The 26,659-nt window shown below is 39.0% G+C and overlaps 1 protein-coding gene across 1 annotated transcript in view; it reads right to left on the minus strand.

The window, feature by feature from the left end:
* ajap1 (adherens junctions associated protein 1) overlaps window positions 1-25,495 on the minus strand; it is a 45,553-nt gene extending 20,058 nt beyond the window's left edge. The window contains exons 1-2 of the mRNA XM_088407641.1: window positions 24,843-25,495; window positions 2,711-3,471 (exon numbers count right to left, since the gene is read on the minus strand). Coding sequence (XP_088263767.1) covers window positions 2,711-3,471; window positions 24,843-24,871 — 790 coding nt within the window. The 5' untranslated portion in view covers window positions 24,872-25,495. The remainder of the gene's footprint in view (window positions 1-2,710; window positions 3,472-24,842) is intronic.
* Window positions 25,496-26,659: the final 1,164 nt, after the last annotated feature.

Consider the following 26,659-nt stretch of genomic DNA (forward strand, 5'->3'; position numbering starts at 1 on the left):
GAATCTGTAGAAAATTGTGAATTAAGAGCCGTGTGTTTTTCTCTTTTGTTTTATTTATGATATCTGTACATAATTACCCTCGGATTTGATTATCATAATAATTTAGCAAAAAGAAACATTCCAAATTCTTGAACTTCTTCCTACTCCTTTTGAACATGTAGACCGCGCTAAACCGCAATATTAATTGTTGATGCTCTTTGTAATGTGTTCAAGAAATCAAAACATCATTTTTTCTTTCAAGCAGAAGCAAAGTCGACTTATCTGTCAGCGTGATTGTTATTTGAACGAAGCTTCCGTCATTTCGAAATGATACAATTTGCCACTATGTTTTGGCACCGTCGGCCAGTCCATCTTCGTCACTCTATCGTTCAGCCTTCCATTATCCGTCCGTTACCCCGTCATTATTATGCCCAGCTCAAAATACACAATAAAATGTCACTCATATCAGGCGCTTTGTCAGATTATGTAATCGCATCGTTATTTTGATGTGTTGGGTCCTGAAACACGGTATTCTTCATTTTGAACTTCTGCCCTGGTCCATTGTGCTATCAACACGACATATACAGTACAGTAGCATTGACAAGTGTCCCCATCATTTATATAAGCACTCCAAACCATTTCAGTTTTCATACGTTTATTTTACAATGAAAAAGATGCCTGCTCTATTGTTCTGAGAAGCCGGTGCACCGTTACCATTACGGATGCATAATTTACAAAAAAAAAAAAAAAAAATCCCTGATTGATTGTCACCAAAATGTGCGCACATATTTATGGAAAACTGAATCATAACGACTGCCTACCTCTGATTATATGTATTATTAACATCTACAGTTAGCAATGTGAGGCTAATTGTCAACGACAATAAACATAGGTGCCAATTGCACACAAATGCTACAAGGAAGCCATCGCAAGAAAGATAGATAGATAGATAGATGGATAGATGGATAGATAGATAGATAGATAGATAGATAGATAGATAGATAGATAGATAGATAGATAGATAGATAGATAGATAGATAGATAGATAGATATCAAGCTAGCTACTGTATATATAGCAATTTAGCTAGCACTACTAGATAGATAGATAGATAGATAGATAGATAGATAGATAGATAGATAGATAGATAGATAGATAGATAGATAGATAGATAGATAGATAGATAGATAAATATCAAGCTAGCTACTGTATATTTAGCAATTTAGCTAGCACTACTAGATAGATAGATAGATAGATAGATAGATAGATAGATAGATAGATAGATAGATAGATAGATAGATAGATAGATAGATAGATAGATAGATAGATAGATAGATAGATAGATAGATAGATAGATAGATACTGTATATATAGCAATCTAGCTAGCATATATAGATAGACAGATAGATAGAGTTGATTGGTGTGTAGTAATTATATCTCACTTCAGGACTACTGTAAGGCAGATGTGTGTTATTGTTTTTGTGAAGGCAAAGTAAAGTTTTGAACAACAGTAAGGCACCTGATCTTTGGCATAAAACGTGGTTCTATTCATCGTTTCTGAAGAGTAAGTCCATTGATGTAGAAACACACCTAAGTGGAAAAAGCTGACCTTTCCTTCCGCTCATTAGCTTTCAGTTAGCCGTTGTTGACTTTATTAATATCAAACGGTATTTTTAAAACTCGTGCTCGCCTCCCAATCATGTGAAAATGGAGAGATCAAAACAGTGCTGACAAGACTATTACTTGATGGTGTGCAGCAGCAGTGCATGTTTTTTATCGTGACTGAATAATGAGTCCATGCTGAGTCCTTTTTGGTTTTAAGGGAACTGTTGATCTAATATTTCTAGAGCATAGTGTTTGTGTTCCATCAGAACAGAGGCATTGTCTACAATATAAGAAAACAAAAATATCTGGCCAATGTTGAGATGAACAAAAACTGGAAAGCCATTCACAACAGGGTACACATTCTTATGGAGGAAAATATTTTAGTCGACACAAGAAAAACAATAACAAATAGAACTAATATCCAATTATTATCCTAAAATAGTTCTCAGCCCATCGCATGGCACACAAAGACAAACACATATTCACTCTCACAAATAGACCTGAGGACAATTTAGAATGTCAAATTTACCTACCACGCATGTTTTTTGGAATGTGGGAGGAAACCGGAGTACCCAAAGAAAACCCACACTGACTCATTCTTAACAATCTTCTGCCATGGCACCCAATAAAAGTTTAACACAAATCCTTTTATTTATTTATTTTTAGCTTACTTTGACAATATATTTACAGTTGACCCCTGCTATTTGGAGGCAGTATGCGTCCAATTAATTAACTAATTAATTCCATAACTAGCCATAAAATTCCATTCATATTTCAATTCTCAAGGGTGTTCATAATAATAAATGTATACCATACTATCACACTGTTCTTTCAAAACTCAAAGTATTAAAAAAAAAATCTGACCGTGCCACCCTTGGGGTACTGTTTATTATTTCTTATTCGACATTTATATTCTGCTCTGTACTCAAATGTAATGTGCATGCGACGCACTAGCCGCAGAGTTAATGGAATACTGTTGCGTAATATTTGTTTAATCAAAACAAAGTAAAAAATTAATACACAAACAACGAGGAAGATTGAAAACAACCACAACTTGTTCACTGAAGGTAACAATTAGAGCATTTTTCGTAGTAAATCTTTGCGTGAAAATAAATATGCGTATCTTACCTGATGTATCCCCATATGGCTTTGGTGGCTTGACAGTCTCCCCAAAGCCTTTTGTAGCCTTGGTCGTGCTTAGCCTCTTGCTTTCCGGCGTAGTCACCATAATAAACGTCCTTTGGGAGAGCCTTGGAGTAGTGCTAGTGGTTGTGGCCGCTGTGGTAGTTGAGGCCCGAGTGGGCAGGTTAACTTTGGGCTCAGGTTTACCGTCCTCGTCTATACTATCTGTCCCTGTGGGTCCCCAGTCAATAAATCCCGCCACCGTGGTAGTCCGGCCCTCCTGAGACTTGTCGAAGCTCTCCCATTTGAGCTGCCTTTTGGCCCTACGTCGCAACCTTCCCGGGTCTCCCCTGGTCCCTTTTGAAAGAGCCGACCGAGCTTCTGCCATTACCGGATCACCTGCCTCCATTTCGGAGTAAACCGACCGGCACTCCTTACACGGCGTTGCTCGTTTGTGCGGCGGCTTCCGAGGCTTTCGCACTGTAACTTTTGCCCCTATTCCTAATTTATTGTCTTGCGGTGGAGGGATAGGGCTCAAAAGCCTGCGCGCCAGAGGGCTCACTGTCCTCCAGTGGATCTTGTTCGGCGTGTCCCAGATGGGCTGCAGGCGAGGTTTGGAGCGAGGCATCATCTTAGGCATGACTTTGAGGCCCAGACTTTGACTGAGGGGGCTGCAGACAGAGAAGTCCAAGGTCATGTGGGTCATAGCCAGCAGAATCCACACCCGGTGGCCCACACAGCTGCCCGGCCTCAAAGCAGATGGACTGCTGATAAAAGACATGAAAAGAGAAAAGTCATTTTACATTCAGGCGGTGCACTACATATTCAAATTTGATAAGGTAAGGGTTTATCATTAAGATTAACGTCTGTATTTACCCTCCATTTAAACTCTTGGTCAAGTTTTACTTGGCAACTTCTACTCATTTAAGACGCAATAATTAGTTTCGCCGAAACCCACTTAAATTAAAGCGGAAAAGTCGGACAAAGTGAATGTACAACATGAAAGATTATGCCGTTTTCTTTAGCATTTGGAAGTACTTGATTTTACAGATGCATATTAACTTGGGGATAATTAAAAAAAAACATGCAAGGTCATTTATCCTTTATCTAATCCTGATTTCATGCCTTACTTAGTGCACACACAAAAGCATCAGTTTCCCAGAGGCTAAATATAATTCTGTATTCAATGCAGAAAGGTAGAACTTTTTTCCCCGCAAGAGACAGAGATCAGCATGCATTATCACAAAAATCTTGACCCAAATGGACGTTTGGGGTCATTTCCTTACCGCCAAATTCTGCCCTTTTTAGGTTTAACCCTTATGTACTGTTTTGACCATTTTTGGATCATTTTCTTTTACATCATTCTCACATAATTTTACCTAAGGACTGGCATGCTACTGGCAGTGTGTGCAGTGGAATTTTTAGAATTCAGACGAGATCAGTAAAACAGTCATGAAAACAAATTATTTTTGGGTTTGTTTAGTTCCAAACTTTAAAGACGCAAGTTTTAACAGGGCAGTAAGACGTCTGTAAGATTGTGAAGGGGCAAGCAAGAAAGAAGATTCTTTTTGGGAGTGAAATCCAAGATGAAAACACAAAGAAACATTCCTCTGTCCAACTTTCCCTCTAATGTGAAATAACTTTGATGTAAAGAGAAAATAACACACAAGGGTTAAACCTCCACAACAGAAAACCTCGACGAGTACTCAAAACAAGTCTACATTCCTTTTTGGATTTGAGCATTTCAGCTGAAGCAAATTACTGCAAATTATTCAATGCGAATTACTTTGGAAAGGAGAGAAACAAATACTTTTCGGGTGGCAATTTAATTGAGCTTTAAAACAAACCAATGTGGTCAAGACACAGCAGTGACAAGGTCGACAGGTATGATTTTTATTTTAAGAGCCCCAGCACTGATGTCTCCTGAGATACAAGTGATCATAACACTGCAAGCATCTCCAGGCCTGATTATTGCAATGCCTCCACTTATTTTTTTACGCCTATGCCAATAAATATATAAATCCGATTCAACAGGTATCATGGAGTCCTAATAAAAAAAGAAAAGTCTAATATTTTCACACTGCACAGTGAAAATAAAATGCAAGTATAAAGCACAGATGGCAGATAAAGAGCAGTATTAGCGATGTGAGGATACCAGATTGTTTTCTGATGCAAATGGTTGCCTTGTGTCCTATTTTAGGAGCACATGTTCCATCATACCATCATTACCAACTTAAGTATAAAGTTAAGCCTAAACAACAGAGATGAAAATCCCTTTAGTGCGCATTGTGATGTTCCCTGATTCAGAACCCAGGGTCACAAAGCGTTGTGGCAGTCTATGCTCTCTCTACGGAAAAAAAAAAGGGCAGATGGGTTTGAAAGCCACGTTTGGAGCTGAACAATGAACGACTGGAACCTTTGGAGCGGTAGGGATAGTTTCTATTCATGTTTATAGCAAGAATGAGAAGAATACTATGTGTATAAGAGGACTATTCAATAACCAGTCTAGCTACTAACCTCGTACTCAAATCTCAGTTTGTGAGCTCAACCTAAAACCGCAAAATGAAACAGGATGTTTTTACAGCTGTAAAGTAAAATGCAAAGTAGCAGTATGTGGTAGTGGTTGATGAGTAGACCAAGCTAGGCATTGATCATGGCCCAGAAAGTTGATTTGACATTCTGCAAATACTGTATTGTATACCTTAACACATGTACACAGCGGTGTGCCTTCAAGGCCTACTCTGAAGGCCTAAAAATCATCAAACATACTTATACATATTGTATAAATTTATTACCAACAACTTTTGTTTTATTTAATAGTGTGTGAGTAACCCATGCAACCGACAGACGTTTATGGGTTATCATTATTATTAATTTTATTTTCAATTATATTTCAGCTTAATTTTGTTGCTATCACAGCATAAAATCAAATAAGGCCTTCAGACTCAGGTTTGCAGGCCCTGTGAAATCAAATAAGGCCTTCAGACTCAGGTTTGCAGGCCCTGTACAATTGAAACAACACAAGAGCTGTTTTTTAGGAATTTAAACCAATCAGATTTACTTAACAATTTCCAGGGCCTTTCTAAAGGCAACTCCAGTTAGGTTTTTGCTGGAGGGGTGAAGTGAATAACCTGACAACACGGCCATACTTGACTGTAAATTACTAGCAATACATTTTGAAAGTGAAATTTTCCAAAAAGAAAACTAAAACCTGAAACGTAAGAAGATAACTTGGAAAACGCTTGCAGTTGGCTTTTACCGGATACGGGATTTACCAACGATGCTTCTAAAAAACCAAGAAGAAGTTTGTCTATAAATAAGCATCCCTGGTGAGTATAATTTATTTTATTTCAAGTTTTATTTTTCAATAACATGTTATGAGATAAAATGATAGTGAAATGATATACTGCTGTGAAGACATTTGTAGTCTTAAGATGTCATGCAGTAGTAAATTTGCCTACTTATTGTGAGGTGTGTGTGTGTGTGTGTGTGTGGGGGGGGGGGGGGGGGGGGGGGGTCTCAGTGAAGGCCCAGGTCCAAAACTCAATGACCGCACCCATTATACATAGTTTTAGTACCATACAAAACTATAGCAGAGCTGATTGCAAACAATTTCAACACGTAGCATTGTTTTATTACAACATAAAATCACATTTTATTTTTTGAAGTTTATGGTGCTTTGCAAACAAACATGAAGATTGACGACTAACAAACTTAATAAAGTTCTTCACATCATGAGGCCAATAAAATTGATTCAGAATATTTTTTTTTTATTTCTAGCTTTAAAACAAAAGCTAAACAAAATTAACGACTGACGTTTTTATTTTTTGATGTACTGGGCTTTTAAAAAGAATATTGTTTTCAACGAGAGGATATTTCTTTAGTGACCATTTATTTGCCTGTTTTATGTCATATGAGTACTTTCTGACAGTGGATATTGCGAGTTTTGGAAATATGGGTATTGTCACACGAGAGAAAATTACACAGCCCTTCTTTTTGCCTCATTTAAGCATTACCTCACATCTTTCTTACAGTTCAAATATGGTAAACTGACACTGGTATTTCTTTTCTCCCCTGAGATAGGAGAAGGAATCGTGGCCTGGAACTGTCACAACACTGCAGCTCAGACTAATTGCACAACCACCTGATGCTGCAATGATCCAGCTTTTACTACCTGTCCTGGTCTTAGGACCTTTCGTCAGTTAGGCGCTTTCATCAACCTAACTATGGCATTCATTTCCTAATATCAATAATTTGGGTTTCTGTGGACACAATCCCAGTTGAATTTGAGGCAAAAATCTGGTTATAGATACTGTAGTTATACATAAAATAACAAAGAACTTACACCAAGTGACTTCAAGTAACAAACTGTTGTTGACTAACAAATTGTTAGTCAAATCTGTGACATTATGGGATGTACCGAATCCCTACAATCAGTTCATTTAAAAGAACCACAAAAGATTTGTTCCACTAATTACCCAAATAAGAAAAAATATCCCAATAAAACCATGTCTGCGATTTATCCGCATCTAACACAGATTGTGCTGGGACTACAATACATAACCTCTGTGCATCACTACATTGATTAAAAATTTTAAAAATGTATATACATGCTTCTTTTCACAAGATTTGCATCAAACTGATGACAATGAAAGAGTGAAACGAACGAGTGGCGGTTCAGAGTGGTAACATTGTGGTTGCCACCTTGGCAAATCACAAATCATCCACGTCGACCGCTAAAAAAAGGTAACGGCCGTTTGTTCACTCTCTGATTCGTTCGCTATACACAAACACATCACAGAATAGTAATACGTTCACTCGCTTATTCCATCTGAATAGGAAATTACATTTTTTTTCACTCACTGATTTGTTTACGAGATTTAAACAGATCAGAGAATCGCAATATATTCACTCACTGACTTGATTTGGGAGTGACATACATTTCACTCACAGATTGGCCCCGAACGGGAAATGACGTACGTTTCACACACTGATTTGCTCACGGGATGCAGATGAATCAGTGGGGGAGCGGTATGTTCCCTCACTGACTCGTTCTGAACGAGAAATAATGAATGTTTCACTCACGGATTCGTTCAGTTCACACAATTAGCCGTATGTTCACTCAGCCTCAAACGGCGGGACGTGATATACGTTTCACTCACTGATTGGTCTTGAACAGGAAATGACCAAAGTTACACTAGCTGATTTGCTCAAGAGATGCAAATAAAAAAAAAAAAATCAACAAGAAAGCATTATGTTCATTCTGAATGTGAAATTATGCACACAACAGGAAGTGACATACATTTCACTCATTAATTGGTCTTGAAGAGGAATTAATGTCCGTTTCACTCACTGATTTGCTTACGAGATACAAACAAAGCAGTGAGAAAGCAGTATTTTTCCTCACTGACTCATTCTGAACGAGAAATGATGTGCATTTCACTCACTGATTTGTTTGCGGATGCAAACGGATCAGAGTACAGCACTACGTTCAAACAGGAAGTGACATACGATTCACTCACTGATTGCGCTTGAACGGTAAACGTCGTACGTTTCGCTGATTTATTTGCATGATGCAAACAGATCAGAGAATGACTGTACCTTCACTGATTGACTCGTGCGCAGGAAGTGACGTACGTTTCACTCACAGATTCGTCAAGACCGGGAAACGACATGCTCTCTGATTTGTTTGCTTGATGCAAACAGATCAGGGAATGACTATGTTCACTCATTGCTCTTTCTGCGCAGGAAGTGACGTACGTTTCATTCACAGAATCGTCAAGACCGGGAAACGACATGCTCACTGATTTTTTGCCAGATGCAAACAGATCAGGGAATGACTGTACATTCACTGATTGACTCGTGCGCAGGAAGTGACGTACGTTTCACTCACAGATTCGTCAAGCAATTATCTCCTAAGACTGGATCACTGACTCGTTCTGAACGAGGAATGATGTACTTTTCACTCCCTGATTTGTTTGCGAGAAATCAGAGTGACGTACATTTCACCTACTTCCATAGTACGACTACCTGCCCCAGTACTATGGAATGCCCTACCTATGGAAGTTCGCGCAGCCACCTCAGTAGAAATGTTTAAATCCCGACTAAAAACACATTTATATTCAAAAGCATTTAGTTAATAGAGCCTGTCTGCAGCTTTCTTCGTTTTTCCTTTTTCCTGCCCCCCTCTTCCGACTGGGAGAGGGGGCTAGCTAGATGGTGAGGGTTGACTTGACCGCGTCCAATTGGGCCCTGCGCTGATCGACCATCGCGGGTTAGGAGATGGGGCGTCTGCGGTTCACCTGGTTGGAATGTGGGATGGTTCCTGCCCAATGGCTTTGCCTGCTGGCAAGACATCAATGCACTATATAGAACAATATGTTTTCTGTAATTTATATTGTTTACATGTCTGTGTTTGGTACATGAAGCATCCACTTCAAGCTGTGGGCCTGGATGGGGGCTCCTCCCACCTGTGGTCCCTTCTGGAGGTTTCTGATTTTCCCCTATTTGGGGTTTTGGAGTTTTTCCTTCCCCTTCTGGGAGCTTTGACAGGGGATGCTGTTGTGTACCTTACACTGAAAGGCATCTGTGAAGCCCTTTGAGACTTCGATGATTTAGGGCTATACAAATAAAATTTGATTGATTGATTGATTGATTGATTGATTGATTGACCTACTGATTGGCTTTGAACGGTAAATGACGTACGTTTACTCACTGAATCTTAACGGCAATAGCATAGCGGTATAATCAGTAAAGAACCTCCCCTTTGACAGCTGCTGAGTGCTAATAACAGGGAAGAACAAATCTTTTCACAAAATGACCCGTTGGCATATGTTTCCTCAAATGTTTTGTCCTTTTGAACAAACCACTTTCTCCCAACACAAGAGAGCAAAACACAAGCTCAATCGTTCCATTCCTTGCCCCACGACTTGCTTGTTTCATCACAAATCCAACATCAGCATTCACCCAGTGTTACCACAGTGAAGAACCAAAAATCTTCAGTCGGTTTACACCGAATCCTTCACCGTTGGACCTACAAAAGGGGGACTTAACGGACCTTTTTTGACATAACTCAAACAGTATAATGTGACCCTACATAATCTCTCCGTCTGACTCACTCTTTGTGCCACACAAGATCACGTAAACAATTATCTCTGCTGCTAATTAGATATGGCAACTAATCATTGTCTATTGTACGATATCCTTGGCCTACTTCTCGCGTCGGTATCACACTGTGATCGATTGTGTGAAGTCATGTTGGTTTTAATTAGAACTTCTCTTGGATTTGCAGAAGTGATGCTTCAGTAGGTGGTCCTCCCACCTGGGGGAGGTGAAAAAGGCATGTCTTCTTGAATCACACCGCCTTGCATCCCAGGGCTGTCGTGGATAGAAATGTTATCAGCATGGTCTTGACAGCCTCACCACTGAGTACACATCATTTTCCAAGCCACACAGCCGTTGAAGTGTCCCTTGGTGAAGGTGACTCCAATCCGGTAAAAGGCAAGTGCGGCAGCAGATTCTTTTTCACCAAGATGGATTTTAGACTGAATTATTGGTTCAATTGCTGTTTTGTTTTATCTTTAGGTGGGAAATGTCCGTGTCTGTTTGGTTTATGTATCCAAGCCCTTGTGAAAATCGCAGGGAACCGGATATAACCAGTTTTGTTATTCACGGCTGCACTAATAATCGATCCTGCGTTTACATGCTAAATTACGTTCTTCCAGTCCCTCACCTTCACACATCTATAAATGTCACTCCGTGGGGGAAAAAAAAAAGCACTAGTAAAAAGTTGTTGCTAGGGTTGAGGAAGTTTCGAACCACAGTGGGTGGTTTTCCCTGGTGAATCTTTGCAAAGACAGCAGATGGTGGAAAGTGAACATTCGGACGAAACAACAGAAATAATACTGCTTATAGCTCATTATCACAAATTCAAAAATATATATATCATGGCGTTTGCATGCAAAGCCGTGATGACTTGAAGACTGAGCAACTAACTGAGCGTGTCATTTATGTGTCTTCGTATTTTGTGTTTTTGTATTTTTGTATTTTTTGTATTTTGCGATGTGACAATCACAAACAAATTGAGCCTTCTTGAAGGGCTCACCGTGAGCTATGGGAACCAAGCCTTTATAAACAGCTGGTAAGCATCCCGGGCAATGCATCTGAAGTCTTCTTAATATTTGCTTTGTTCTAAAAAATATATATATAATAATAATTTAAAAAAAATGTATATATATATATATATATATATATATATATATATATATATATATATATATATATATATATATATATATTTTTTAAAGGAAACTGATCCCAGTATTTAAAAATAAAGAATTGATGCTTGAAATGTACAAGATGAAAAAAAAGAAAGCTGAAAAAGAGAGTCTTTTGAACATCTCTTTTTAGTGAACGGCTCCTGAACAAATCGTTCCCATTAAGAAGGCCCCATTTCCTATATGTCATGCAACACGATAGCGAATTGCACTAGATCGCGACTGATTAATCATTTGGATGATTAAACTGAAAACAATCATCATTCGGAGGGAATTTCCCCAATGGCTGACATTCACATTGTCCCATGAAAAAGTGAATGCTCTTTACCATCGGAATCGATCGGAAAAATGCGCTCGCGTCATTCGTCCACCGGATGAATCTCCGACTCCATTCAATCCAGTAAGTGTCTCATGAGACAATGACGCGTTGTCCCAGTTATTGCGCGGCTGTGCGTAAATACAGCCATTATTTACAACAACAATGGCAGATTACCGGGTTACATTTGTACTGCCGAATCCCCGGAGCATGATATTGCTTTTACAGCAAAATATTCGACTTTTCACTGTCAGCAAGAAGTGGATGTGAAGAACAGCAAGAAAAATTCACGTTCTTAAAGGGGAAAGTCAACCCAAACATTTTTATTTGACGACAATATGTTCTGTGCAATCCTATTCGTACATTTGCATTCTGATGCATTTGTTTTGTGGAATGTAAATTTATCAGCAAAATCCACCCATTTCCATCCACCTGAGAAGGAAGCCATTTTGCCACTTGCCGTTGACTGAAAATATCAAAACAATTGCTCGGAGTTCAGATGACAACCAATCAAGGCTTAGTTTATGACTGTCACATGACCAAACTCAGAAAATAGATCAACTGTGATTGGTTGTTAGGTTGCTGGGCCGGATTATGAAATGCACTCTCAACTTTTGAGAAAATGTAAGGCTTTTGGGCACCTTAAAGTGCTGAAAATACAGTATATTTAATAATATATCCATTATGTATGTATTTCAGATCAAATTACAAATAATTATCAGACTTTTTTTTCAGTAAAATCATCCTAAATAAATCCCTATGAGTTCCTCCATATTTTGTCACATTTCAGTTTAGTACGCATCCACGGGATTAACTCAAAGCCATGAGTGATGCCACAAGCAAAGATGAGAAATACGATGATTGCAATTTGAATTTGAAAAGTTATTGTGAAGCAGTGGTAGCGTTGCAATTAAAGTGATTCATGCATCTATTCATTCTATATCCTTGGATAGAAAAGAAAGCAACATGAAACTTAGACTGTGATAACTAAATTGTGGTTAGTCTTTGCAAAAAATATATGTATATTTTTATAACAGTCACACAGTGATGGAGGATCTCTAAAAAACAAAAAACAAAAAAAAAGCGTTCTCTTCTTGGGCCTGTCTGAGTGAATGACTTTTTTTTTTAATAACCAAAATAACTAGTTTTTGTTTATTTTTTCCCCTGCAAAACCCCGACACCATCACAATTCTGTTTCAACGCTTGAGGGGATGAGCGTGTGGATTATGACTCCTTTCTAAGCGGCCCACTCGGCGACATATTCCTATAGTATCTCCGATAGTTGCGTTGCTTGATTGAGCAGATTCAAAAGGTTCGTAAAGAAAGAGGGAATATGGCGGAACAATAAAGCCACGCTGGTGAGTGCTCATACATTGTGCTTCCATCCATTCCACTTCCCCTAATTCTGCCAGCCTCGAGGACAACCAGTTCACACTGGGGAGAAGACTTAAAATAGAGGGATGGAGACCGTGCATTTATATTACCCAAAGAGAGCAACAGAGATTGCAAAAGAAAAGAGAGAGCGGGGAAGGAGCGAGGCAGCAAACCTTCCCCTCTGGAGGGGGGGTGGAAATTCTCTGATAACATCCAGGCCGAAGAACAAGGGCACTTCCCCTTTCACAGCTCGGCGTGAGGGCAGATAGGAGCCTACCGGCGAAGAAAGCTGAATTTGACTGCTTCATCAGATTAGAACAATGGCCCAAATGGGGGGCGTACCAACAGAAACATGCAGTATTTTCACGAAAAATTGTGCTTGACTGACGGAATTACTGTCAAGAAATACCTACTTTGAACACTTGTGCAGTATTTGGACCATTTGGGGCAAATTTCTGCCACATTTTCTCAGTATGTTAGCCAAGGGATGGAACACTCCTTGTAGTGTGAAAACTAAGGAGTTGTGCCATGTTGTCAGCACCGAGGTGAAATTTCAGCTCCCTAGAGCCTTCTGTGCCTTTAATGTGAAATCCCTTTGATGTCAAAGAATTGAGAAAATACTGCACAAGGGTTAAAATGCATCTCAAAAATGTTAATTATAAGGATTTTATATGGTCCAAAATTTGAACAATGGTTATTTTTGTACACAAAATCTGGCACGTCCAGCTGCAATCACATAGAAATGTCGAAATGGTTGCATTTTGAAATTTTACGTTTTGATCATCGGCTGGAAATTTCAGCTCCATGTTTTTTTTTCCATTGATTCTTGTATGATATTAAAAAATCAAAAGAATTTCCAAAAATTGTAAAATAATGCCACCTGTTTGTTTTTAGTACATTCATTTTCCGCGATTTTTGCAACATTCATTGAGGGTCGTTCAAACTCAGCAAACAGAAAATTCTTGTTTTAAAGAAAATTGTGTTTTTCCTCAAGACAGGAGGTGGCGGTAGAGAGCAGTTAATGTCTATGCCTTAAAGTGCCACGGTCACTACACAGACTACACAGACCAAAACATTTTTCAATTTTTTGTGATAATAAATGTAATCTGAGTGGTTGAAGAAAAAACAAATCATGAATAACTTTAATTATAAGGCCTTTAAAAACATTTACAAAATTCGGAAAAAAATGCAATGTATATAGTTTGCAAAGTGTGTGCACAAGGGTTAAACAGGAAATGACATACATGCACTCACTGACAAGTTTGAGAATTCCAATAGCATAGCAGTAGGGTCAGTCAAATCCCTCCCCCACCTAATGCTGATTGCTGATTGGTCACAACTGAAGGCAGAATAAATCAATCCAGGAAGTGACCCGTTTCCTCAGCTTCACTCAAAAGATTCTTTTTTTTTGAATGAATCACTCACTCTTGACAACTCTAGGCCACTATTTTTCATCGATTGTACAACAGACATTTTATTTTAGGTAAGGACATTTAGATAAGGATTTGTCTTTGTTTCTATTCATATTTTTTCTCACGGGGGCCGCTCATCGTTTCAGATTACCACGTACGGGTCACCAGTTGCCCGTTCCTCCTGTAATAGATCACTTAAATGTATTCATGGATTCAGATACACCCGTGATGCATCTAAAAAACAATTAAATCCCACGCCCGTAGTGTGAGAACTGCACTAATTTGACCATAATTGCTTCAAGATGCTATTGATCAACAAATAATTACGCTCAATTAATATAACCCTCAACGGTTGATTAATTCATTATTCTGTCCATCCCCAACAGTCAGTATAAATCACAGCTAATTTAATTTCAGCAATAATTACAAATTGTACTTCATTATTTCCATCCTTATGAGTCTGTTACGACGGCCTTTCGTTCCGAGGCAAAAATGACAGCTCAATTGTCGTAAACACTACATGGCTCTGATAGTGCTATTGTTCGGTCCATCGGCAGTGCAGACGTGCTGACAACCTGACATTTACTGTTAACCCTTGAAAATAATGTGAACTTTTGTGGCTTGAAGAACATATCTCCACTTGGACCGTCCAGAAAATATACGCATGGTTTCTTCCACGCATCAGGTCAGCTGAAACATTGAATCTACTGTGAACATATAGCACAATATGATTAGACTATTATACTAGGTTTTCCTGGGTAAAATTGATTCTGCCCAAGCTATAATACCAATAGAGTGGGCCCCCGTGTTGCGAAATTAATCCGTTCCGGGGTTGGGCTCGTAAAACTAAGTCACCGTATGGCGGGCAATCCAAACCTATGTTAAATCGCTAGGTAAAAACATCAAAATTGTACATACATATTAAAAACCAGTACCAAACTAGTATAGTAAGTGCTATGTATATATAACACACATGTATACAATGAGAAAACATCATAAATAAAAAATATAGAAAGGATTAATTTATCTTTGAGTGGCGCTTGTTATGCCCATATTCCCTAGTAAGGGTAGCCTCGGCTAGGCTAGCTTCGTATTTCTTGATTATCTCCATCTTCGTTTCCATATAGATCATCTTCTTACTTTGCTCTTTAACATCATTAGCAATCTTGGGACCCATGGCTAACCCATTCAACTTGAATTAAGCGGTAAAATGCACTATAAATACGGTTTTGTAACCACTCACGATAGAACAAAGTCATACCATTCCGCCATTTTGAAACAAGTGAGGCTGACCAATATCAAACCAGCATCTCCATGAGGAGACGCCAACCAATAGCAGACCAGCATTGTAGTAACGCGTTGGATGGACGCATTAACGGCAACACAAAATAAGTGCAATTACCTAAAAACGCCAGCAGATGGAGGTAAAATAACACTAATACGGCCAACCCCCTGGGGTCATGACAGTTGTTTTTTGTCGCAAAGCTGGGAAAATACCATCAAGAGTGGACATATAAACTCAGTATTCCACATCGCACAGCCAGGGACGCTGTAACACGGGGTCCACTGTACAGTAAAATTGCAAGCACATAGGCAGTTAAACGCCGACTTGTCTTCCAAAGACCAAAAAAATCTCTTAAAAAAACATATGTCCGAAACTAAACGGATATAACGTGAACGTTATTCTGACTTTCATTTAAAAGAAATGTCGAGGGAATTTGTTTGCAGGTCCAAACCCAGGCTGTTGAGAAAATGAGGACAAATCGGCGCCTCTATGGCCTTCCCGACGCTATTAATTTGGTAAAGCAGCTTGAAGGGAATGTGACCCAGAATAATCACCTTTGTCAAGAGGTGTAACCGGGCTTACTCAGGCTTGATTAATGGTTTCTTTATGGAGGAGATCTATATAAGTAATGGTATTTCACTAAAAGCAATTACAAATTTGAACTTTCTCATTGGGCTGGAGAAATAATCCATTTTTAGATGCAATTAGTGGAGTAGGACTGGAGTATTATCCCTATGAAGGAATTTGGGGTGGGTTAGAGTCATATATAAATGTAAACTGACTTTCACATATACAGTAAATTTCAGACTATAAGTCGCACCCGCATATAAGCCGTAGCAGCAAAAATTGAGCAAAAAAAAAAAACAACGGTCACAGTTAAGACAACCCACAGGTGGTAAAATCAGATATTAACACTTTTTCCCCAAAAATTTCTTTTTAAAACTTTTATTTAACTTCCTGTTTACAGCAACAGACCTACATGAGTAGCACCAACATATTTTCAAGAGTAAAACAGCAGTTTCAGATTCAAAATCAGTACTTTGATCGTATCTTCTACCCTCTTTGGTTTAATTGATTGCCTGATCATTTTATTAAACATATATATAAACACATTGCACTTAATTATAAAAATAAGAAATCTCCTTCTGACCCCTACGGGGTGGTATCTGTGTCATCCTCAAGATCAGGTCCTCTACCAGAGGCCTGAATGTTTGAGGGTTCTGCGCAGTATCTCCGATGTTCCTAGGACTGCACTCTTCTGGACTGAGGCTTCAGATGTTGTTTACTGGAGCAACTCACCCATTTTCTTGGTTACTGCCCCTAGTGCCCACACTGCCACGGGGACCACACAACCCTTGACCTTCCACATCCGTTCCAGCTGCTCTTTCAACCCTTGATACTTCAAATTTCTCATGTTCCTTCTTTCTGATGTTGACATCAGCTGGGATCGCCACATCTATCACCACTACCTTCTTCTGCTCTTTGCCCACCACCACTATGTCTGGTTGATTAGCCAGGAAAGTCTGGAAGCTGAAGTCCCACAGCATCTTGGCCCTGTTGTTCCACCTTCAGTGGTACGGCCCATTAGAATTTAGGTATTTCTATTTGCAGATGTTCATATTTCCTGTTTAAGACCTATCAGTGACACGTAAATCACTTCCCGTTCGAGTCTGAGTCAACGTACCGCAATTCTCTGATCTGTTTGCATCTTGTGAGCAAATCTGTGAGTGAAACCTTCATTATTTCTCGCTCAGAACGGGTCAGCGGGGGAACTTAGTGCTTTCCCTCTGATTTGTCTGCGTCTCATAAGAAAATCAGAGTGAAACGTACGTCATTTCCCGTTCAAAGGACAAACGTCAAAATTAGACAAATAGATTTTTCCGTGTTGGACGTTTATCTTCTCATTACTACTTTGTGGTCAGCTCTGTTTTCCTCTTGTCTGCATTCTGCTGCTAGTTGAGGATTATTGGTTGCCGTGGACCCTTGGCATCCATCCAATCGATCGTCGCTTCCAGGCAATACGTTCTACTTAATTCGCCTGTCTTTACTCTTTTGTCATTAGTTTTGTCCCATCTTGCTTTGTCCCTCCTCTATCAGCCAATCAGCTCCTTATAATCTACACCACCAGCGGTGTCTCATCTGAGTGATGAACCCGAGACTGTTTAATTTTCCTGTTTCAGTTTAATCTTGGTCAGATATTTGTTGTTTTTGTTGAATGGCCATGCCAGCGAGGTTGTTGAAAAAATAAGTGGATATCCTTTTTGGATACTTATGTCGCAAAGACTGGAGACCTTTTTGTGACATTTGTGCACAGGGGTTTATAGGATGAAATAATCGGTGTCTTGGTATAAAAAATGTATAGAAACAGCATTAAAGGATGGAGCTGGGATGAATTCCCATTGGTGGCTCGTTTCCAAGGCCGAGCGCCTGTTGAAAGTGAAGATATGGCTCCCGCTGTGCAATAAGGGAAGCCGGTATGCATAAATGCGCACATGCATACAAGCACACAAATGTCTCCGCAGTTTGTGATCTTGAATGTCAAATCGCCAAATGAACAAATTCGCGAAAGCATTCGTCACTTCTCATTTCACATTTATCGTCCACTTGTTGGTGCTGTAGAGTAAATGAGCCGTCGTTATATTTTCGCCAATGAGTGAACCAGCTGTACAGACACCTTCTGGAAGCTCCACTTCACCGTCCCACTAAACTAGTCCTCCTTAAAGGGACGATATGTAAGATTTTAACTGAATTTCATGAAAAATGAATAAATTAAATCATTGTACATTTCAAAAACTTGCAAGTACATGTGTTCTTCACGACCAACTGTATGTTTGAAATATAATCGTAGGTCTAGTTATCATGAAATGAAAGTACATGGGGGTGGCACTCCTCCAGAGGTTGCCATGTCTGTTATAGCTACAGACAATGTTAAATCCAGAATATATATATATTTATATATATAAAACGACCCAAACACTCCATTTGAATTTTCTGTGGGGCATAATTCCAAGTTAAGTGCACAGTGCAAATGCTGTATTTCGAGGATAAACGTTAGAGTTGGCCCTGCAAAGAGTTTCTATTAATTAATAAAAGGCCTCAGGGGGATGAATGTTAACTGCAATACAACTAAATTCTGTAAATAAAGAAATTGAAACTGGTAAGGCTGAGCAGCTGCTGCTCTAGCTGTGCAATAGGAGACTTGCTACACTTGTGTGAAGTTGAAACATGACTCGAGTGAGAAAACCAAAAGAATCACAATGGCCACGATGTGTAATGTGTGTTATTGTAAAGAGTTGAAGAGATTTTTACATCACTCTATTATTTACTCTCGCTACTGTGAAAATGACCTTGAAAAAAACTACTGGTAAGCAAAGGAACGTCAAAAAGAACAATACTCCAATAAACCCAGAGCATCATTGTGAAATCTGTTTTCATTGCAACCCGAGTCTCAATCCTCACCAATTACCACTATTTTTTCATTTACAACGATTTTCAGCGAAAAGTGGTCCACTGAGAAATGCCACGCGAAGCCCGGTTAGTGGTAAGGTCCATGACAAATAAATCTGATCTTGGAGAGACAGTATCGATCCAGAAAAAGCTTTCTCCATGAATCAGGGTGGGTCTTTGCGTTGTTCCGTCCTTCTTTTTGTGATTTGGATGCGCTATTTTGACCTAAAATGAAACTACGCTCACAAAGGCAGGTGACCACCTGCTCCTAACATCAGGGAGAGAACCTGGACGTTGATGTATGAATGTGAGAAACATGAATGCCAGGTTGTCATTAGCCCCCTCCTGGGGCACTGCATATTTGTTTACCGAGTATACACGGCGTTATCTACCCTACCCGGCTCTACTCTACTTCACAAAAGCGGAGTCTCCACAGAGAAATCTACCCGATCTACTTTTTATATTACCGCTTCCGTTGCCAGACCGAGGAATAGTAGCCTGGGTAGAAAAGGTTACATAACTACGTAGGAAGCCATTGATTGGTCCAAAGAGATCGTGGTCGACTTGCACAAACGACCCGGGGAAAACAACCAACATTTTAGCAAAACAACAAAGAATGCAAGATAAATGGCTTTACTTTAGCAGATCACATGGTTGGGATGGTTAGGAAGCAAGGGTTGAAAATAACCTTCAAATATGAGAGGAGGGTAAACAAGATTATTATCGATCAAAAACTATACAAGTATACTTAAACTGTATCCTTATTATAATTAACAAAAGAAACAAAGCAATACAAACCAACAATGTTTACTACTTTTACAGTGTTTCTATAGGCCACATGTTAGTCTAAAGCTGAAAAAAACAAGTGCATCAAATTGCCTGAAAAAAACAAAGCCTTGCTTTGACAAGCTGTCGCAAGCAATAAATGCTTCTGAGACACCAATTCAAAACTCAAGCAACCTATAATTCCACTTTTGTACTCCTTTCAGATGGCTATAAATTATTCATGAAATTGTTGAAAACGTATTTATGCACAAAACTTAATGATCCAACACCCATGAGTGGCTTCATCATTTCTATTGTTTTTCCTCCACTTGCTCGGGAACAGTCGGATTTGCGGCAGGGAAACAGCATACACGTCTTGCTCGGAACTTTTTTTTTTTTCCACGGTGACAAGCGGTTGCGGTCCTTCTGGATTTAACAGACTGCTGTGCACCGGGTATTTATGACGTGGGAGCTTACAGACATCTCCAGAGGATCGAATCTCGGGGAGGCAACGCAGCCTATTTCACTGCAAATTAGGTTAATCACGCTCCAGAGAGGCCTTGCTAATAACCCTCGCACAAGCTATTAGGGTGCCACCTAAATTACATGAATACAGGAATATCAGCGACGCCACCTTTACGCTTGGACATCTGCGAGGACTTTAACTAGCCGTGTCAAAAGGCATTCATCTCGGGCCGCAGATGAGAAATGCTAGCTCATGATTGAAGTCGGGATGGAGGATTAGTGTAACGCAGTCCTAGTCAAACTGCGTGTGTGTGTGTGTGTGGTGGTGGTGGGGGGGGGGGGGGGTAGACCCCAAAAAAGGCTTCGTTTTTGCCATGTAAAGTGTAATTGCAATTAAATAAGGATGGACATCTTAGTTATTTTTGCTTTTTAATTTCAAACACTTTGATGCACTTTTTTTCAGTTTTGGATTAATATGTAACCTGTATTAATGCTGTGAATAGAAGTTAATAATTGTTGACAGTTGATTTTGTTAACTTTAAAAAGGATACAGGTTTAGGTATACATTTTTTTTATATAGATAATTGGCTTTGCATAGTTGAGGAGCACTATAACACATTGAGAGGAAAATAACGAATCATAATTCATTTTTACAGCGTTTGTACAGGTTACAGTTTAGTCTAAAACTGAAAAAAAAATGTGCATAAAAGTGCCTGGAAAAAAAATTCATGAAAATTCCTATTTTATTGCAATGACACCACCCCCTCCCTCCCCCCACACACACACACACACTATTTGAAAAGCATTGGTATAGAGATATCGTTGAACATAAAATTGTCCTACTCCTCTGATTTCAGCTTCTCAGCAGTAATTATTTGTTGAATTTTTTTCAAAGCCCCCACAAAACCATACTAATTATCTTTTATGTTTAACCGTAAAACATTTGCAAAACATCCACTTTTAATTTGGAAAACAATGAGCGAACCACTAATGAAATCAGTTACAAAAAGGGTAGTTAGTTCAAAATCAATCCCTCTGTGAGATATGGTTTAATTGTTCTTTGGTGGTTTTGATGAATAAACAATACTAAATAAAAAAAAACAATAATTGGCAAATAAACAGCAATAAAACACGTTCAATATTGGAATAATCGATCGTTTTCAGTTGATTGATGCACATATAAACAATTTATCTGACACAAGTATTATAGTTTAGTAAAAGAAGTACAAAACTTAACTCGGTAAATATAAAATTAATGTTTGTTTGGAAGTTATGATTTATTCATTAGGATATAACCCAAATATAATAAAAAAATACCTGCCATCAAAACCTGTACCCTAAGGACCATAGAAAGAAGGATTCTATGCAATTAGTCAGGTTTCTTTGTAGCGCTATATTTTTCAACCTTTTTTTTTTTTTTTGAACACGGCAAGTGCTTCACACCTTTTCAATTCTATCTCATATTTTTTGCATAAATGTAAAGCTTTTACAGACACGTTTGCTAACAAGCCTCCCTGCTTTCTGCAAACTTCATTATCGTGCACTTTGTATGTTATTTATGCTGTTTTAAATTCGACTAAGAAATAGAATTTAAGACTTTTTAATTTGTCTAACCGATAAACAATTGATTAGACATTGAGAAATTTTGGACATTTTTACGTTGTTTTAGAACCAAACAGTTTTCGGGGCGGCTGGATGGCTGTGGTGTTTTTGTGATCTATTTACAGTCGCAGCCAAATCATTCATCTCAGTTTACCAACCTTCTTTTGTTCTTCTCAAATAAACCCTTTCCTAAATTTAACTATCCTTTTGATGTGAAGAGCTCCTACAGCGCCCACTTGAAAGGCAACTAGTGTCTCTGCCAGTGAGATTTTTTTAGTTGCGTTGTGCTGGATATTCTTTCCACTGGCTTGGGTGGGAGGAGAGCTTGAAATTTTGAAAAAAAAAAAAAAAACATGCATTACGGGTTCTCCTAATCACTGCTACAACTGATATGTGGAGGCTTTTCTTTGTCTCTTTTGGGTTTGTGTCTGGGTTTGCAATGTATTCAATGAATATTATCTTGTTTTAATTAAACACAGCACATAGTGATTTATGAATGCCACGTTTCCTGCCTCACGAGTACTTTTAAATTGACCAAACGACGTCTCGGGGGGGCGTTTGCGGCCCGCTATGCATTTTTCAGTAGCCCATGACAAAATGACTCATTTTGACGGGCTACTTTACTTAACCTTGTGGTATCATGTTACAAATTATGGAAATTCCTCTGCTTTTTTTTTTAATGATATCATAAAAGAATCAGTGGGAAAAATACACTAAGGAGCTGAAATTTCCAGCAGGAGATGAAAATATGGAACATTTGAAAATGCAACGATTCTGATGTTCCTATGTGATTGCAGCTGGATGTGCAAGATTTTGTGTACAAAGATAATCATTGTTCAAATTTTGGACCATATAAAATCCTTAGAATTACAGTTTTTGAGATGCATTTTATTAGGATTTATTACAATAATTTTCCTTCGACTTTTGCAACATTTCGTTGAGCGGCAGTCAAACTGTCAACAAACAGAAATTTCGTTGTTGACTTGTGTTTCACCTCAAGACAGTAGGTGGCGGTAGAAAGCAGTTCATGGCTGTCTTAAAGCGTCATCATCACCTCACAGGCTACAAAGACAGACCATACCATTTTACATTTTTTTTTTTGTGGGTGTTAATAAATGTAACCTACATATGTATAACTAGAACTGATGTCACTGAACAATTTGACTGAAGGAAAAAAAACATATTTATAAATACCTTAAAATATTACGCCTTTAGAAACATTTACAAAATTAGAGGAAAAAGTGCAACGTGTATAATTTGCAAATTGTATGCACAAGGGTTAAATAAATAAATGGTGGTTGAAAACTAATATCACTATTATTAGAAGTTTATTTTCTATTCTCTAAAGCTTTTCTTGATGTACAAAAAAAAACAAACTATGGCAAATCAAAAGCACTGTGTTGTATAAAGAAAATTCTTTTGTAGAGACAAAAATAATCTCCTCTACTTTATGCTCTTGATGGACAAAACACATGTATTTTCTATTCTGAATTCCTGAATGAGGAGCGGTGTTGAACAAACGAAGCTTCGTGAAGCACCTTAGTTATTGTTTTAGTCCTCTAAATGGTGCTCTCGATTTTAATGTTAAACACTAGTGCAAATGAATTATATTTCTCTTGGTTGCCATCTACAGGACAGAAACAATTTGCGAGCGCTTCATGAAGCTTCGTTTCTTCATCACCAGGGTGGAGATGGGCTGCGTTTTAGGGTAGGGGTGAGTCTCGTGTAGAGACACACCCAAAATCATGGAAACTTTTGAACAATTTGCCTTATAGCCTCAAAATAAAATAAAAAAAGAGTTATGTAGTAGTCAAGAAATTATATATAAACAATATATAATTGCTTGCTGGATACATGTTTTTTTCATCTTTCCGACATTAAAATTAATTTTGAAATGCCATCCTTCCATCTTTTTTGCATGCAGCTCTCAAACAAAAAACTTCGGACACACAAACTTCTTTTTAAAACATATGATCTTCTCTATTTGAAAGAATTGCCTTTTTTTTTTCCACTGGGAAAATCATTCAGTCGGCTGCTGACCAACGACTACCTCGCAATTGTTACCAAGTCCTGAAATTCGTCTGAATAACAACATCGGGCACATAATACTTCATCAATAACACCCAGATGTTATCTCTTTTGTCATTTTAGCATTAATGCGCTTCACCATGTTGGTAACGACGGTGCTGCTCTAACGCCCACAGAAAGGGGCTAGTAGACTGAATATTCGCTTCGCTGAATATGTTTGCTGTCAGATACAATGTTATTGACAGCTGTGTGCCTAGTTGGAGGTATAAAGACGACTGGGTTCGTTTGACTGGCTGCAGGAGTACGTCACATCAAGTCAAACCGTGGAAACGTTTTCATTATATGAGAAATAGTCGATTTGCACTCCTGATCAGTTTATTAAAAACTACAATAGTTGCACGCTGGTGTTTTATATAAGTATCGCGCGTTTATTGGGAGCGCCATTTCCCTGCGAGTTCAGCCTTGGGATATTAAGTATGTGTCACGGATGCATGCAAATGATCAGCTATTTGATCTGGCAGCAACTAACTGGTAGGTTGGATACATCACGTAAACAATGTGGTACCCAAAACATCAGTAGACTTAATTAAGTAGAAGTACAGTATGTGGTCTTGGTCTTCATGTTCTTCCTTTGTGTCTTTTGGTCTTTCTAGACAACAAAGAAGGCTTCCATTAATGGCGTTGTTGTCTTCACCCGATAATTAGCCAGATAATTGCGCGTGTGTGGGAGTGCGTGTGCTCTCACAGGTGGGGGAGTCGACTGAAGCTCGAGTCTCAAGCGCTCCTTGAGCCGTGACATTGGCGACCCCCAGCGGTCAGATTGTGAACTGTTCGCTCAAACGAGATTCTTTAAAATAATAATAACAATTATTATTAAGGTTGATAGAACATTTGATTACTATCCTTATGATTATTATTGCTGTTGTCGTTATAATTATATGATAAAATCCAGTCTCGATTATAGTAATTTTGTAATATTTATTCAAAAAGCTGACTATACTTAACTATAAATAGTCTTGTTAGAAATCAGTCCCTCCTAAGTTGGGGTGACGTAGTTTAAAAAAAAAAACAAGCGTTATCTCGCAGAAAAGCCAAACGCGACGCGCATTTCCACATCCACCCGAACATTGACAGTGAATTTATTCATTTATTTCTAAGACAGCCTTACCTCCGGGCGACACTCCGTTTTATCCACATGTTCTCCTTCTCAAAAGCCGAATCAGTCCACCTGGTAGCCTCCCATTTAGATCAGCGTTCAACCAAAGTCGACAGTGGCTAACGACACTCAAGTGACGGACTTTTCTCCATCTAACGGTGACGCCAACATCATTTAAGCCATATCCACTGAGGTGGCGCACATACAATTCCTCCAGCGATGTCAAAAAAAAAAAAACAGCCTCTAACTTATTCTACTTTTATCTTCAGTGCAGATACGTTTAAAAAGAATGTTGTGGGCTAAAGGGGGCGAGTAGGTGGACAGGTGAACCGGAAGCCAAAAAACGAACCCTCAAACTTTGCCTCCATTTCTTCACCTTCGGGGATTAAAAAGAGAAGCAAAAAAAAACAAGCGATGTAATCGGCATCTTAGTCTGCTCTTTCTCCTACATCGTTGCCTGACTGATAAACGTCCAAAAATGTTGACATAGAGCCGGAGAGAAGTGGTCGAGAGTTAGGGGGTGCAGCATCCCTAAACAGGAGGTAGCATCACTGATATGCTGATAATATTCAAAATAAAGACAAAAGAGTGAGGGGGTGGCGAATGAGGTGCTCGTTTTTGGCGGAGTTGGAGCGAGAAGGAGGATTTGAGCGTGGCAGTGGAGAGATGGAGCGAGAGTGTGGAGAGAGAGAGGGGGGTGGGTTGGGGGGGGTGAGAAAGAAGCTCCGTCTCCTCCCGCCGCTCGTCTTCTCTGCCGCTGACAAACGAGCCGCCTGCTGAGACTCGCGCCTCCGTGACGTCATTTTACAGCCCAATATGTCACGAGCCCGAGGTTGTCACGTCAAACGGGAGCGCACACGAGGGGGCGTTTCCTGAAAAGCTCGGGGCCCCAAGCAAGAAGACCCCCCCCCCCCCCCCAAAAAAAAAACACCTTGACTTCTCCAGGTACTTCTCCCTGCTTCCACCGCGCATGTTGCGTTATTTACAAACTATAAATGTCACCTGGGATTGACTCATACTCCCGTGAACATCAACAGGACGAGCAACTATGTTTTATTAAACAACTGAAATAGTTGCTAAATAAGCAAGTATTATGGAGGGTATCATTGCAGAGTCTACAGGGGACTTTTCAAAATTGTCATCTCTCAGGCATTAAAAATGATAAAATTGGAAATATATGCAAAACCGCAGGACCCGGAACAATAAAATGCTCGAGTATATAGCTTTGTGTCCCACTAGTTTAATGCATTAAACTCAGGCTGCAATTAATTAACGGATTATTTAATGGCCCATATTCACCACGCAACGCAAGGTCCCCAATTAGTTTGAAACTAAAAGCTATGTTTTAATTGTCCCACAAAGAAGAGCCTCTGAAATAGTCAGGCGGCTTGGATGACCCCAGGGAAAAGGCTTTGTTTTTTTTTTTCATGTGAGGTGTAATTGCAATACAATAAGAATTTTCTTTTTTTTTTTTATTTCAGGCATTTTGATGCACCAGGTTATTTTTTTCTGCTTTAGATTAAGCTGTAACCCGAATAAACGTTGTAAAAAATAGTTAACAATTGTTGAAAGCTGATTTATACTGTGCGTAATTCAAATCACGTTTTGGATGGTGGGGGAGAGTTGACATATTTTCTCAAGTTTTGTCATTTTCAAGCTATTATGCATTGAAACCAATGGCGAATTTTATTTGCTCACTTTCTGGGCATGCTTCCAAAGTATGGTCTCTTTGTGACGTCGTAGTGCACGTGCTGCATTTAAGTAACACCAGTAAACGACAGCTCTAATGTATCCACAATATCACTCTCAAGATGCAGTGATAATTTAAT

The sequence above is a fragment of the Hippichthys cyanospilos genome, chromosome 2, assembly GCF_059441005.1.
Source record: "Hippichthys cyanospilos isolate Australia breed blue-spotted pipefish chromosome 2, RoL_Hcya_1.0, whole genome shotgun sequence".
NCBI classification, from domain to species: Eukaryota; Metazoa; Chordata; class Actinopteri; order Syngnathiformes; family Syngnathidae; genus Hippichthys; species Hippichthys cyanospilos.